The sequence below is a fragment of the Prionailurus bengalensis genome, chromosome E3 (genome assembly GCF_016509475.1).
Source record: "Prionailurus bengalensis isolate Pbe53 chromosome E3, Fcat_Pben_1.1_paternal_pri, whole genome shotgun sequence".
Classification (NCBI taxonomy): Eukaryota; Metazoa; Chordata; class Mammalia; order Carnivora; family Felidae; genus Prionailurus; species Prionailurus bengalensis.
In genome coordinates this window covers 25,077,165-25,093,785 of record NC_057357.1, presented here as the reverse complement: position 1 = coordinate 25,093,785, position 16,621 = coordinate 25,077,165, and the positions used below count along the sequence as shown (strand labels likewise).

General features: G+C 36.7%; 1 protein-coding gene across 1 annotated transcript in view; it reads right to left on the bottom strand.

Annotated features, from left to right (window-relative positions):
• Positions 1 to 16,621, bottom strand: part of DNAH3 (dynein axonemal heavy chain 3) — a 164,550-nt gene that overhangs the window by 63,358 nt on the left and 84,571 nt on the right. The window contains exons 37-40 of the mRNA XM_043560338.1: positions 12,184 to 12,284; positions 10,691 to 10,796; positions 8,386 to 8,515; positions 5,685 to 5,930 (exon numbers count right to left, since the gene is read on the bottom strand). Coding sequence (XP_043416273.1) covers positions 5,685 to 5,930; positions 8,386 to 8,515; positions 10,691 to 10,796; positions 12,184 to 12,284 — 583 coding nt within the window. The remainder of the gene's footprint in view (positions 1 to 5,684; positions 5,931 to 8,385; positions 8,516 to 10,690; positions 10,797 to 12,183; positions 12,285 to 16,621) is intronic.

Below are 16,621 nucleotides of genomic sequence, written 5' to 3'. Positions count from 1 at the left end.
CTAAACAGCACCTTCACCATCAATTGGACCTCACTGACATTTATAGATTACTTCAACAACAGCAGAATACATCCTTTTCGAGCTCACATGGAACATTCTCCTAGAGAGACCACATTCTGGGCCATAAAACACACCTTAAAATTTTTAAAGAGTAGAAATCATACAGTGTATACTCTCAGTCCACAGTGCAATTAAACTAGAAATCAGTAACAAAAACATAGCTGGAAAATCCCCAAATACTTGAAGATTAAGAAAAAGACTTCTAGGGGTGCCTGGGTGGCTCAGTCATTAAGCATCTGACTGGCTCAGGCCATGATCTCATGGTTTATGAGTTTGAGTCCCACGTTGGGTGAGCACAAGCCCCACTTCGGGTGAGCCCCACTTCTCTCTCTCTTTGCCTCTCTGGGATTCTCTTTCTCTCTCTGCCCCTTGCTTGAGTGCCCTCTCTTTCTCCTTCTCAAAAAGAAAGAACAAACGAACGAAAGAAAGAAAACACAACTTTTCAAAATCTGTGGGATGCAGTGAAAGAAATGCTTACAGAGAAATTTAGCATTGAATGCATATATTAGAAAAGAAGAAAGCTCTAAAATCAATAATCTAAGCTTCCACCTTAGGAAACTAGAAATGAAGAGTGAATTAAATCCAAAATAAGCAGAATAAAATAAATAATAAAAATTAGAGTAGAAATCAATGAAGTTGAAAACAGAGAAAATCAATAGAGAAAATCAACAAAACCAAAAGCTGTTTCTTGGAAAAGGTTATTAAACTGATAAACCTCTAGTTAGGCCAACCAAGAAAAAAGAGAGAAGACACAAATTACTAATATCAGAAATGAAAGAGGAACCATCACTACTGATACCAGAGACATTAGGAAGATAATAAAGGAATATTATGAACAACTCTATGACCACAAATTTGATAACTTAGATGAAATAAAACAATTCCTCAAAAGACATGATCTAACAAAACTCATATAAGGAGAAATAGATAATTTGAAGAGAATGATATCTATTAACAAAATTGAAGCAACAATTAATAACCTTCCAAAAGAGAAAGTACCAGGCCTAAATGATGAATTCTACTAAACATTTAAGGAAAAACATTTTACAATACTCTACAATCTTCTCCAGAAAATAAAAGCATATTTATTCTATGAGGTCAGCATAACCCTGATCCCCAAACCAAAGATGCTACAATAAAGGAAAACTATAGATAATATATCTCCCCAAAACAGATGCAAAAATCCTTAACAAAATACTGACAAATCAAATCAACAATATACGGAAAGAATTACACACCACATTCAAGTGGGATTTATTCCTTCCAGGTATATAAGGCTGGTTCAACATTCAAAAATCAACTAATGTAATCCATTAGGCTAATGAAGAAAAAAAAGAATCAAAAGAAAAATAAGAGAAAACAAAAACACTGTAGTAGAAATGAAGAATGCATTTGGTAGGCTTATTAATAGACTAGATGCAGCCTAGAAAAGAATCTATGAGCTGGAATATATGACAATATAAACTTACTAACCTGAAATAAATGGAGGAAAAAATTTAAAAAAAGAACAGATTATTGGATAATTGTGGCCAATTGCAAATGGTTTAAGATATTAATACTGGGAATACCAGAAAAAGAAGAGACAGCAAAGCAGAAATATTCAATGTAATAATGGCCAAGAACTTTTGAAAGTTAATGATAGATATCAACCTATAGAACCAGGTAGCTCAGAAAATATGAAGGAAGAAAAACACCGCATATTCAACACCTGGGAATAATATAACCAAACAACAGAAAACCAAAGACAAAGAGAAAATCTGGAAAAACATCAGTTTATTGGGGAAGATCTTACCTATAGAGGAACAAAGATAAGAATTATAGCAGACTTTCCATCAGAAAGTATGCCAGAAAGAACAGAGTAGAGGGAAATATTTAAAGTGTTGGTGGAAAAAAACTCACCATGATAAAATTCTGTATCCACTGAGATTATATTTTCAAACTAGAGGAGAAATAAAAGCTGTCTCAGAAAACAAAAAAATGAGGGAAATCATAATCAGCAGGGCAGCCCCACAGGAAATAGAATTTTTTCAGAGAGAAGGAAAATGATATAGGTCAGAAGTTTGGATCTACATTAAAAAAAAAAAGGAAATCTTTTGGAGAAATAATAAATGAAGGTAATTTTTAAAAAATCAATTAATGTAATCTATTACAGAAACAGGCTAAAGAAGAAAACTCACATGATTATCAATAAATTCAGAAAAAGCATTTGACAAAATCCAACACTCAGTAAACTAGGTATAGAGGGGAACTTCCTCAACTTGATAAAGAATATAAACAAAACACCTACAGCTAATCTCATACCTAAGGCAAGGAACTAGATACTTTCTCCCTAAGATAACGATGCTCCCTCTAATCATACCTATATAAATCATACAGGATGTCTTAGCTTATGCAATAGACTACAAAAAAAAACCAAACAACAACAAAAAAGGAAATAAGATTGGGAAGGAAGAAATAAAACTATTTTTGTTTGTTGATGGCATGATTACCTATTCAGGAAATGGATTGGGAAGGCACAAGGGAAATTTAGCAATCAAAGCTTTAAAATTTTATTGATCCTTGATTCAGTTATTTTAATTCTAGGAAATTATCCTAAGAAAATAATCATGGATTAAGCAAGCAGGTGGCTACCGGAATACTGTTCATCACAGTGTTGTTAATGATAACAAAAACTAGAAAATAACTAGGAAATAAGTGCAGAATGATCCCATATTTGCAAAAATAAATCCATAGGCACATATATGCACAGGGAAATGTCTAAATGGATGGTTATCAAAATGTTAATTGTGGTTATCTTTTTTTAAAATATTTATCTTTTTTATTATATGACCTATTCATATTTTTTCTTAAAAAATCAAGAATGCACTTCACACTCGTCAGGATAGCTATTCCTAAAAAACAAGACAAAACAATACATGAGAATGTGAAGAAATTGGAATTCTTGCGCATTGCTGGTGGGGATGTATGATGGTACAAGTACTATGAAAAACATTGTGGCAATTCCTCACAAACTTAAACACAGAATTACTATATGATCTATAAATTCCACTTTTAAGGGGATCCTGAGCGGCTCAGTCAGTTAAGCATCAAACTCCTGGTTTCGGCTCAGGTCATGATCTCACAGTTTGTGAGCCTGAGACCCACATCAGTCTCTGGGCTGACAGTGCAAAGCCTGCTTGGGATTCTCTCTCTCCCTCTTTGTCCCTCCCCCACTTGTGCATGTGCTTTCTCTCTCTCTCTCTCAAAATAAACTTAAACAAATAAATTCCACTTTTGAGCACATAGCAAGAAGAAATGAAAGCAAGAGACTCATAAATATTTGTACACCCATGTTTATATCTGCATTATTCACAGTAGTCAAAATATGAGAGTAACTCAAATGTCTATCGACAGGTGAACAAAGGAACAAAATGTGGCACATACACACAACGGAGTATTATTCAACCTTAAAAAGGAAGGAAATTCTGACACATGCTTCAACATGGATGAATTTTGAAGTTATTACTAAGTGAAATAAACTTGTCAAAAAAGGACAAATACTATGCGATTCTATTTAAATGAGGTACCTAGAGTAGTCAGATTTATAGAGACTGAAAGTGGGATGGTGGTTGCTGGGGGTGGGGGAGCCAGAAGGAGGGGAGAAATGGAGAGTTAGTGTTTACAGAATATGGAGTTTTAGTTTGGGAAGATGAAAAAAGTTCTGGAGATAAATGGTGGTGAAGGGTGCACAACAATGTTTAACACCACTGAACTGTATACTTAAAAATGGTTAAAATGGTAAATTTTTATATTATACATATTTTACCAAAATAAAAAAGAATCTTCTAAATCAAAGAAGAAATAAAAGAGAAACGAGGAGGAGGAGGAGAGGAGGAGAGGAGGAAGGAAGGGGAAGAGAAAGAAAAGAAGAGAGAAGAAAAGAAAAAAGAAAAGAGAAAGAAAGAAAGAGAGAAAGAAAAGAAAAGAAAAGAAAAGAAAAGAAAGAAAGAAAGAAAGAAAGAAAGAAAGAAAGAAAGAAAGAAAGAAAACAGAATGATTGTACTACAATCTAAATATTGGATTGGCCCAGGGCCTCTATGCAGTTCACTGGGACAGATGACCATATCAGATAAAGTGTGCCTCATGTGCTGAGGAAGTACTGTGTGTACAGGGGCAGTGGGTGGCCCCTACTTGTTCATTCATTTATTATTATCATTAGGAAAAATTTCAAACATAAATACTGAAAACACTGTACAGCAAACACTTACATACCCTTCTCCTAAACTTTATGATTAGTTTTTACTTGTTTTATCATATACCTGCTCATCCATCTATCAAGTAAGCCATCTGATTTTTTGACAGACTTCAACGTAAAACATCTATACACTTCCCCGTAAACTTCAGCATTTATATCATTCACTGTTCAGTATTTGTTTATGCTTTTTCTCTTGATCTAAAATTTACATGCAATGAAATGTACAAATCCTAAGTGCACATTCACTGAGTTTTGACAAATGCACATATCTGTGTAAACCAAATCTTTCTCAATATACACATTACTATCACTCTAGAAGTTATTTCATCACCCTTTATCTACTATTTTATAATCACAAAAAGTAAAGCTATTTGGAAAGTGTTTACAGTATGATCTCCTTTTTGTTACAGAAATATAGAAAAAAACTTGAAGAAAAAAATTTTAAGTGTTTATTTGTGGGTAGTTGGATTACCACTGATTTTTATTTTCTGCTATTCTCTGTTTTTTCTAACTTAACAGAAGACCATGGGGGAGGGGAAGGAAAAAAAAGAGAGAGAGGGAGGGAGCCCAACCATAAGAGACTCTTAAAAACTGAGAATAAACTGAGGGTTGATGGGGGGGTAGGAGGGGGGGAAAGTGGGTGATGGGCATTGAGGAGGGCACCTGTTGGGATGAGCACTGCGTGTTGTATGGAAACCAATTTGACAATAAATTTCATATTAAAAATAAATAAATACATAAATAAATAAATAAATAGATAGATAGATAACAAGTTTAAATGTAAAATATTAAAAAATAAATTTTATATATCATTATGGTGTTAAGAAAAATAATAGTGAAATCCACTTAAAAGAAAAAAAATTTTTGATCTTTTAGTAAATGATGTCACACATAGAATATTTATAGATCATTAAAGTGATCACTTTGAAGAAAACGTATATGGCAAAAATGGAAACATTTCAACATGAAATTAGATTACAATGACAAAATTACTATGAATATTAACGCCATAATCAACATAATACGATGAATGTAAACACACAGAATAAGGCTAGAAGGGAATAAGAAAAACAAATGTGCTATATTTCTCATTCTGTCTCCTGGAGCCTGTTTGAATGATGGAATTATGGGTAATTTTGGGGAAAAAAAAGTTATATCAACTTTTCTAAATTAAAACAATAGTTAAGACATCCCATAAGACCCTGACTTTGAGCCATCCATCTCTTACACATGTGGGCCAGCTCTGAAGACCTTGAACCCACTCAGGCAAGCTACATAATGTCACCTGGCCATTGTAAAACCCTTACTTGGACCACACATTTTGATTGGATTTTGGAACCATATGATCCAGATTATTATAGCAAGACAAAACAAACAGGTACTAAGTTACCTCTTTCTGGAAAGATGTTGTTTTTGGTAAGTTTGACGCTTTTGGGCCTTGGATTGTTATCATCCATACCCATGATCAGGTTGCGGAAAAACAGATCAAATTTCTTTCTGCTGTCCGCATTGATGGTGCCGGCCACGGTCCACACCAAGGCAAAGAGGAATAGACCTTGCAGCCAGAGAAAGATCTGTTGGCTTGTTGGGCCTTCAAATAATTCACTTTCCTCCTTGTCTATTTTTCTGATTTCATCTAAAAGCAAGAAAAAGGAACCTCAGGAAAAGCTGCAAATATCTGCTTATATACAGATCTATAAACAATGTGAGCTGGGTGGTCTTGTCTGTGAGGGCTCTGGAGAGGGGAATGATAGTGGCTGAGTGGCCATCACCTGCCAGATCCTTTATCCATATATTTCTTCGTGCTAGTTTTAAAAACTTTTTCTAATTTTTAAAGGACATGGGCACCAACCTGAAGGAGCTCTCAATGGCTGAAGACATTTGAGCAACAAAATAACTATAGCATTGGATTATAACCCATAGGATAAAATAAATATTGTGAGTTCATACTTTAATCAGCAAATAACTGAATTAGCAAAGAAATAGGGAAGAGCAGTTTTTCCTTACAGAAGAATTCTAATTAGTAAATATAGAAGGAATACACAGAGAAACAGAAAATTAACATTAGGCAAATGCCGCCATAATAACTGTGGTAGGCAAGATCCAATAGATATTAAAATCAGTGGGTGAAAATTTGAGGAGCAAATAGGATATTTGCATGGTTTCAAATTGTCTCCCCTCCCCCAAATACTTATTAATTATGAAGGAAAACATAGTAACACTTCTCTTACAGTGGAGAAATGTGGCTCTGATCAAAGCTGACTTTGACCAGAGCCTTCACCAGTCATAACATATAGCAACATCATATGCCCCATGATGATGTACAGAGAAGGATACATCATCACTTTCGTGGTATTCTTACTGAAAATGCATAACCCCAATCTAATTATGAGAAAACATATCTCTTAAATTGAGAGATATTCTATAAAATAAATGACCATTATTTATCAAGTAACCAAGTTATAAAAGACAAGGAAAGGGGTGCCTGGCTGGCTCAGTCAGTAGAACATGTGACTCGATTTGGGGGTCATGAATTTAAGCCCCATGCTGGGTTTATTTTTTAAAAAAAGGCAAGGAAAGACTGAGGAGCTGTCACAGATTGAAGGACATGAATGAGATACAACAATTAAAAAAAAAAAGTGACCTCCTGAATTGCATCCTAGAACAGAAAAAGGACAATTTGTGGAAAAATTGATGAACTGCAAATAAAGTCTGTAGTGTAGTTAATAGTTTAGTATCAGTTTCAATTTTCTTATTTTGATCATTGTGCCTTGGTTATGTAAGATGTTAACTTTAAAGGAAGCTAGGTGAAGGGATATGTGACTCAACATAGTCCTTTAGCAATTTTTTAGCAAGCCTGAAATTATTTTAAAATAAAAGGCTAACAAATGTATTTAGTATTCCTTAGCTCAACGCCTTGCTGATTGATCATAGTTACCATACTCCTGCATTTTAGCACTGACAGAGGAAAAAGTTAGGGCTCTGAAATCAGACATGTCTGTGTTCATGTCCCCAGTTTTTAGTAGTTGTGTGTCTTTCAACACTCCTGATAGGACTCATGGCTATAGAGCTGGGAAGACAAGATATTAGGGCACTCAGCGCTGGGGACAATGAGTCCATTTCTCATGCGATGCCTTTTTTCCTGGAGGAGATACAACACAAGGACAGGAAACAGGGCTTGGGAAAATATGCAAAATTTGCAACTAATGATGCAAATATATGGCATTGTATGCAGTTAGTGTGCTTTTGAAATTGCCTGTAATTTTAATTTCAGAAAAATCACATAATATTTAGCCAAAGAAAGTCTCCACTCAACTGTTCATCATATTACATTTTTTTAATCTGTTCCTATAATGCCTTTGGAAGCAATGAGCTGAGAAAATGTACATGTAATGGAAGTTCTGGGAAGATCCATCTTGAGCCTGAATTATGTGAGATATTGAAAAAGAAATGTCATCCAGGAAGAAGTTCTCCAAATGGACACATGCTTTGTCATTTCCCACAGAATTCAATGAAATTTGATTTATATGAGATGGTTACAGGGAACTTCTCTAGGACCTTTAAACAAATAGTTCTATGATTTAGGTACTTCTCATGTCCTGGAGAAGTTCCCTAGTTTTGTAGCTGATGTGATCAGTTCTCTTGACTGTGTAACTATGTATTTTGTGAAATCAGATTTTTATAAGTTTTCTTAACACAGGAAAATCTCCGGTCTTATTTTTTGCAGAATCTTTTTTTTCTCAGATACATTCATATGTATCATATAAATTCATTTCCCTCCAGGATATCCTAGTTAGGTAAAGAGAGACAGAGATTTTTATCCTCATTGTGTGGACGAGAAACCTAACACAAGAAAAGATGGGGTAATTTGCACAAAAACATCCAGGAAATCAATCTAAGATTAATGTTAAAGCCCCCAAACATGGATTCTTTCCGCTAAATTCTACTATCTCCACTCCAAAGGCTTGTTTGTTCTAGACTAAAATGCCAGTCTCGTTGTGACTCATGGACGGGGCAGGAATAGAAGGGATGGGGAAGAGGAAGAAATATCCCGCATATACCCCACCTTCAAGAATCATAGTAGCACGTACCAAGCAGAGAGGAGTACAGTCTCATCATTGAGGAAGCAAGGTGGATGGGAGAAGTTTGGACCACAAATTTACACTGAAGGTGAATAAACTCCAGGCAGGGCTGGACAAGCCACATGAACATATCATTGACCTGAAAGTAGAAACGAAATTTGAAGATGTTATCAAAAAGTGAGTTTAAGACTAAGGGTTTGGTACACTTCTGGAAGGCCAGGGATGCTGGTAAAGTTGCTGATTATTTTTGAATGTAGGTGTATTGGGGAAAGGACCAAAGGTACCCAGGGCCCTGACTTAAACTTCCTACTCAATGGACAGGCAGCCCACAGACCATCCCTACTCCTCCCATTTTACTACCCAGAGCTGGATACTCAGAGGCTTGGAGCTACTGTGGGTCAGCTACAAGATGCATAAAGTAGTTTTAGGACCCAAACTGGGCATCTGACTTGTTTGTATAAAATCATTAGGAACCCTAAACAAGATTTTCAAATGACTTTAGGCTGGACTCCTGTATAAAGTGGCCATAGGAAGTGCAGAGCTAAGTTCAGGGCTGATTTTCAGTAATTATCTGTATGTATGTATGTATGTATGTATGTATGCATGTATATATGTACTTATTTGTAGGTATAATGATTCTCGTCTCTGCTCTTCACCCCAGTTACTCTTTCCAAAAAATTTTTCCTTTATCCTCTTATTTGGGATATTTTTTCATTTTTGTTAAAATATTTGTGGTTGTCACTGTAAATTATCTTAAGTCATTTTTTGGGAAGTAGATAGGTCATCACTAAATAAGTACATATATATATATACATATATTGATATATATCCGTATATAAATATATAGATGCATTTATATGTATATATGAATACATACACATGAACATATACATGAATACGTATACATGTGTACATTCATGTGTACATGAATATGTGGTATATTCATCCAGCCAACAAATATTTATCGAGTATCTAGTAATTACAGTGTTGTAGGTGCTGAGGATAAACAACTCACAAGATAGACAAGATTCCTGTCCTCTCAGAAATTACTGAAGGGTAGGGGAGACACAAAATAAATAACTAAACAAGCAAGGAAATAAATAAAATACTTACAAATCATGGAAAGTACTAGCAGGAAACAAATAAAGATGCTACAATGGGGAATAATGGGAAGGGCTTAGTAGGGTGGTCAGGGAAGGCTTCTTAGAGGAGGAGGCCTTTATGTTGAGATGATGAAGGTGAATCATCCCTCAGAAGATAAAATGGGACAACATTTCCAGGAAGAGGAAGAAAAGGTGTGAAAGTCTTGAGGTGATGAAACCTGGGGTCTTCTAGGAATGGAAACAAAATACAAGGGCTGCAGGGTAATAGGTTGAAGAAGAGGGTAGTGATGAGTTCAGAAAGGCGACAGGGTCAGATTGAGGTTTCAGAGGCCCTGATAAGAAGTTAGACTTTGTGCTAAGGACACTGAGGAGTCGCACTGAAGGCTTCCTGTGCACCTGTATAGATTGGTCTCTTGATGTGCATGTGGGCATGTATCTGTATAAGTATGTGATTATATACATGGTACATGCATATAAATGTGACAGGAATGGGGCCATCCTACATAGCTCATCAGAGTATTTCCACAGTAGGAAGAGAGCCCAACTATACCTTTCTTGGCTTCTTTGGTGAGAAACTTTGCTAGAATTCTATTAATGCAGGGAAAGACAAAAGCCACCAAAAGCTTGGGTTCTCCCTTCCTGATTCCCTAGGCTGAGAGTGTGCTCATGTACCCATTAACCTGAATGTTCACACCTCTTTTAGAAAGGGAAGAAGGGGACATATACTCTTAGTAGCTGCAATACAAGCTTTTCTAAGCTGGCTCCAGCTCCCTAGATATGAGAGGTATGAAGTCAAGGTCACCAGGATGGGGAGTGGCAGTACAGAGAGGAACACAGCTCTTCCTAATCTGGCCTATCTCTAGAGCAACTTCTAGAGATATTTCTGCTAGTGGAGCAATGGGAAAAGGAGTGACATTCCAGCCACCTTATAGAATGTTCTCAAGCATCAGAATTCTCCGCTGGGGAGATGGGGAGTGATGGAGAAGGTAGAAGAAAAGTAGAAATTGACCATATCCCATCCTCTCCACATGGAGAACAAAGTTGGAAAAATGGCAGGCAGCCAGGAAAGAAGACAACTAGAGGCAAGCAGGGAAGCCACTGCCTGTTTTTGCATCCTGGAATTAGAAGGTAAAGATGTGTCTAGAAGGCCTTAGAAATGAGGAGCAGGGAGACAGGGAGGGAGGGGAAGTAATGGAGTCTGATGGTCTCACCAATTCCTTGTGCTCCTCAGTGAGACTGGTGGGCAGGGTGTCCATATAAGAGTCCTTCAAGGGCTTCCAGCCTAGTTGATGGGGCTCCATGTAGATCATCCCACACCTGGCAAGCACAAAGAGAGAACCAGCCTGGTCCACATCTAGGCTCCCAAGCACACAGGGACGAGGTAAATGCAGGCAGTCATGGCAAGGTAAGGGGCTGTAGCTTGGGGTGGAGCACAGACCCTTGCCTGCTCTAGGCCAAAAGGAAGGTGCCCAGATTTTGTCAGCAAAGGATGGGGACCAGTGATAACAGCTTGGTCTTGGGAATAAGAGAGACCTGGGTTCAAATCCCAGCTCCAGATTCTACTATCTGAGTGGCCTTGGGCAAGCTTTCTTTACTATCTCTGAAATTCTTCATCCTTGTCTATAAATCAAGAAACAAAAAATATAGTTCATACGGCTGTTATAGTGGTTAAATAAGAAAATGCCAACAAATAATTCAGTGCCATTTCCAGGATATAGAAAACTCATAATCGATGGAAACTATTATCATTAGCATTAATAAGTACTGATATTTTATGTAGTACATGTTTTTTTTCCCCCCATTAAAATATGGCTGCCATTTATTGAGTATCTACTGCATGTCAGGCACTATGCTATGTCCTAATGACCTTTATCTTTAAGGATATCTTTATGGTCATGTTTTAAGACATGAGGAAACTGGCTCAGAGAGGCTAAGTGACTTGGAAGAGGCCACACAGCTAGATATTGACATGGCCAGGGTGGAAGACCAAGTTGGTCTAATTTGCCATTGCTCTTTCTATTCCCTGACATTGCCTTTGGGAATGTGGGCTGACTTTATTTTTGTATGAACCTCAGGTGCACAGGATTGGATTCATTGTCATCCTTGGCACACTATCAGTATCCCATGCAGGGCCTTTCTTATTTCTTAGTTAAGGGTTTTCAATAATTTAATGAGTATCCATGAACCCACCACCCAGACAGAAGCTAGGATCTTGACAATAACTTTCATCTAACCCATTTGGTCTCCCTTATCCTATACCCATGGCTTTCTCCACCTGATGTAACTCATTATCTTGAATTTCATGGTCACCTGTCTCTTGATTTCTTTCTTTCTTATATAGTTTTGTAGTATTTCTATATGCTCCTATAATGTAAATTTATTTATGTTAGTTGTTTTTAGCAGTTTAAATGGAGACACTGCACTATATATACTATTGTGTGCTTATTTTTATACATAACATTGCTAAGATTTTATAGTTAATAAGATTTATCCATAGAGTTCTAGGTCAGTATAATTTATTTATTTTGAGTGATATTACAGTTTGTTACAAAAACACTAATTCAAAGGGGGTACATGCACCCCTATGCATATTGCATCATTATTTACAATAGCCGTATTGTGGAAGCAATTCATAGATGAATGGATAAAGAAGATGGGTATATACATACAATTCCCTCAGGGTGCCAGTATGAGGCTGACTGACCTGCTTACAGTGGCTGGCGAGGCCTGCTCCAGATCCGCTGGCTCGAAGATCAGACTCATCTTGGGGCTCATCTGGATAATCTCTCCACTCATTAAACACAGCTGAAAGGGCAAAGGGGTTAAATTCTATCTGCAAGTGAAAGGCTTCAGTGGAGACAGAGATGGTTTAAATTCATTCAGTACTTCTTGAGTACTAACTATATGCATCAGGCACTGTTCTAGATATGTAGAATAAAACAGACAAAAATCCCTGTGCTCTTGGGATTTACATTCTGCTGGGAGGAAACAGATGATAAAATACATAGCATATAACATGATGAAAGTGCTTTGGAAAATAATTAAGTAGAAGAGGAGGCTGGAAAATGCTCAGCCAGGGCCAGGAGATTTTAAATAGTGAGGTCAGAGAGTCAATGAATTGCAGCCTTAGATGAAGGATCAAGAAGTTATCAGACTACATCAAGTTTCATGGTTCCTTCCTTAGCATTTAATATAGATGTAACTGCACACCTTTCTCCTGTTTTATTTGCTCAAGTTTCCCATGAAGGACTCCTTTTGGGATCTCCCATGAACTGGTGTAAGTCTACAGGGACAAGAACATCTCCACAAATCCTTTCTGGAATGGAAGGAAAGACCATTGGAAATCCTAGTGTTTAGAGGGTATGTCCCTGTAGAAAGTAGTTCAAACACACAGGGGAGACTCAGTGTACGTACAAAGAAGTGGTACTTCCTATTTGCCAACATGGGTTCAAGTGAGATCTTTAAGTCTCACTTGAGATTGCCTGAGGCTTCGGTCTCTCAGTGGCAAAGAGGAAACCCCATTACTCCCTGCTGTTCATTCAAAGTTGTGCTTAAAAGTTCTGTGTACATTACCTGGCCCACACCTGGAAACAGGTCACTAGAATCAGGTCACTACATGCATCCCCAAGAAGGTCAATAGCCATTATGGGGCTGACACCACCAGCAGTATCATCTCTGAATATCAAGAAAAGTAAAAGAGACCCATACCTCTGACGGTAGTTTGATTTACACCCAGTGACAGGAAGAGCCATCAGGAATTCATGGTTTATAACTCTTTATACTTCTTATCTCAAAACCAACAAATACATTTGTACAATTAGTTTATATCACATAGCCTATATAATATAACATTTCAATTTTTATATGTTATGTAATCAAAATTATGCACATATTATAATTAGCGTATGTGTGTAATTTGGATAATTAGGCCTTCCATTGAGCATGACTCACTCATAGTCTTGTGAAATTTAAATGTAGTAGGAAAGTATATTTTGATTCAATAATCATGTATATTCAGTATAGAAACTTCCTTAAAATGGTGATAAATTTCATTTCATTTTTCATCACCACTAAACCAGCCCTACAAGAGATCCTAAGGGGGATCCTGTGAGACAAAGTACCAGAGACATCGCTACAAGCATGAAACCTACAGACATCACAATGACTCTAAACCCATATCTTTCTATAATAACACTGAATGTAAATGGACTAAATGCTGCAGCCAGAAGACATAGGGTATCACAATGGATAAAAAAAACAAGACCCATCTATTTTCTGTCTACAAGAGACTCATTTTAGACCTGAGGACACCTTCAGATTGAAAGTGAGGGTATGCAGAACTATCTATCATGCTACTGGAAGTCAAAAGAAAGCTGGAGTATCCATACTTATATCAGACAAACTAGACTTTAAATTAAAGGCTGTAACAAGAAATCAAGAAGGGCATTATATAATAATTACAGGGTCTATCCATGAAGAAGAACTAACAATTATAAATGTCTATGTGCCAAATACAGGAGCCCCAAAATATGTAAAACAATTACTCACAAACATAAGCAACCTTATTGACAAGAATGTGGTAATTGCAGGGGACTTTAATACCCCACTTACAACAATGGATAGATCATCTAGACACACGGTCAATAAAGAAACAAGGGCCCTGAATGATACATTGGATCAGATGGACTTGACAGATATATTTAGAACTCTGCATCCCAAAGCAACAGAATATACTTTCTTCTCGAGTGCACATGGAACATTCTCCAAGATAGATCACATACTGGGTCACAAAAGAGCCCTTCATAAGTATACAAGAATTGAGATCATACCATGCATACTTTCAGACCACAAAACGATGAAGCTTGAAATCAACCACAGGAAAAAGTCTGGAAAACCTCGAAAAGCATGGAGATTAAAGAACACCCTACTAAAGAAGGAATGGGTCAACCAGGCAATTAGAGAAGAAATTTAAAAAATATATGGAAATAAACGAAAATGAAAATACAACAATCCAAACGCTTTGGGATGCAGCAAAGGCAGTCCTGAGAGGAAAATACATTGCAATCCAGGCCTATCTCAAGAAACAATAAAAATCCCAAATACAAAATCTAACAGCACACCTAAAGGAAATAGAAGCAGAACAGCAAAGACACCCCAAACCCAGCAGAAGAAGAGAAATAATAAAGATCAGAGCAGAAATAAACAATATTGAATCTAAAAAAACTGTAGAGCAGATCAATGAAACCAAGAAGTTGGTTTTTGAAAAAATAAACACAATTGGTAAACCTCTAGCCAGGCTTCTCAAAAAGCAAAGGGAGATGACCCAAATAGATAAAATCATGAATGAAAATGGAATTATTACAACCAATCCCTCAGAAATACAAGCAATTATCAGGGAATACTAGGAAAAATTATATGCCAACAAACTGGACAACCTGGAAGAAATGGACAAATTCCTAAACACCCACACACTTCCAAAACTCAAACAGGAGGAAATAGAAAGCTTGAACAGACCCATAACCAGGGAAGAAACTGAATCAGTTATCAAAAATCTCCCAACAAATAAGAGTCCAGGACCAGATGGCTTCCCTGGGGAATTCTACCAGACATTTAATGCAGAGATAATACCTATCCTTCTCAAGCTATTCCAAAAAATAGAAAGGGAAGGAAAACTTCCAGACTCATTCTATGAAACCAGTATTACTTTGATTCCTAAACCAGACAGAGACCCAGTAAAAAAAGAGAACTACAGGCCAATATCCCTGATGAATATGGATACAAAAATTCTCAACAAGATACTAGCAAATCGAATTCAACAGCTTATAAAAACAATTATTCACCATGATCAATTGGGATTCATTCCTGGGATGCAGGGCTGGTTCAACATTCGCAAATCAATCAATGTGATACATCACATTAATAAAAGAAAAGATAAGAACCATATAATCCTGTCAATCGATGCAGAAAAAGCATTTGACAAAATTCGCATCCTTTCTTAATAAAAATCCTTGAGAAAGTTGGGATAGAAGGAACACACTTAAACATCATAAAGCCATTTATGAAAAGCCCACAGCTAATATCATCCTCAATGAGGAAAAACTGAGAGTTTTTTCCCTGAGATCAGGAACACGACAGGGATGTCCACTCTCACCACTGTTGTTTAACATAGTGTTGGAAGTGCTAGCATCAGCAATCAGACAACAAAAGGAAATCAAAGGCATCAAAATTGGCAAAGATGAAGTCAAGCTTTCACTTTTTGCAGATGACATGATATTATACATGGAAAACCTGATAGACTCCACCAAAAGTCTGCTAGAACTAATACATGAAATCAGCAAAGTTGCAGGATACAAAATCAATGTACAGAAATCAATTGCATTCTTATACACTAATAATGAAGCAACAGAAAGACAAATAAAGAAACTGATCCCATTCGCAACTGCACCAAGAAGCATACAATACCTAGGGATAAATCTAACCAAAGATGTAAAGGATCTGTATGCTGAAAACTATAGAAAGCTTATGAAGGAAATTGAAGAAGATATAAAGAAATGGAAAAACATTCCATGCTCGTGGGTTGGAAGAATAAATATTATTAAAATGTCAATACTACCCAAAGATATCTACACATTCAATGCAATCCCAATCAAAATTGCACCAGCATTCTTCTCAAAGCTAGAACAAGCAATCCTAAAATTCATATGGAACCACAAAAGGCCCTGAATAGCCAAAGTAATTTTGAAGAAGACCAAAGCGGGAGGCATCACAATCCTAGACTTTAGCCTCTACTACAAAGCTGTAATCATCAAGACAGCATGGTATTGGCACAAAAACAGACACATAGACCAATGGAATAAAATAGAAACCCCAGAACTAGACCCACAAAAGTATGGCCAACTCATCTTTGACAAAGCAGGAAAGAATATCCAATGGAAAAAAAGACAGTCTCTTTAACAAATGGTGCTGGGAGAACTGGACAGCAACATGCAGAAGAATGAAACTAGACCACTTTCTTACACCATTCACAAAATTAAACTCAAAATGGATAAAGGACCTGAATGTGAGACAGGAAACCATCAAAACCCTAGAGGAGAAAGCAGGGAAAAACCTCTCTGACCTCAGCCGCAGCAATTTCTTACTTG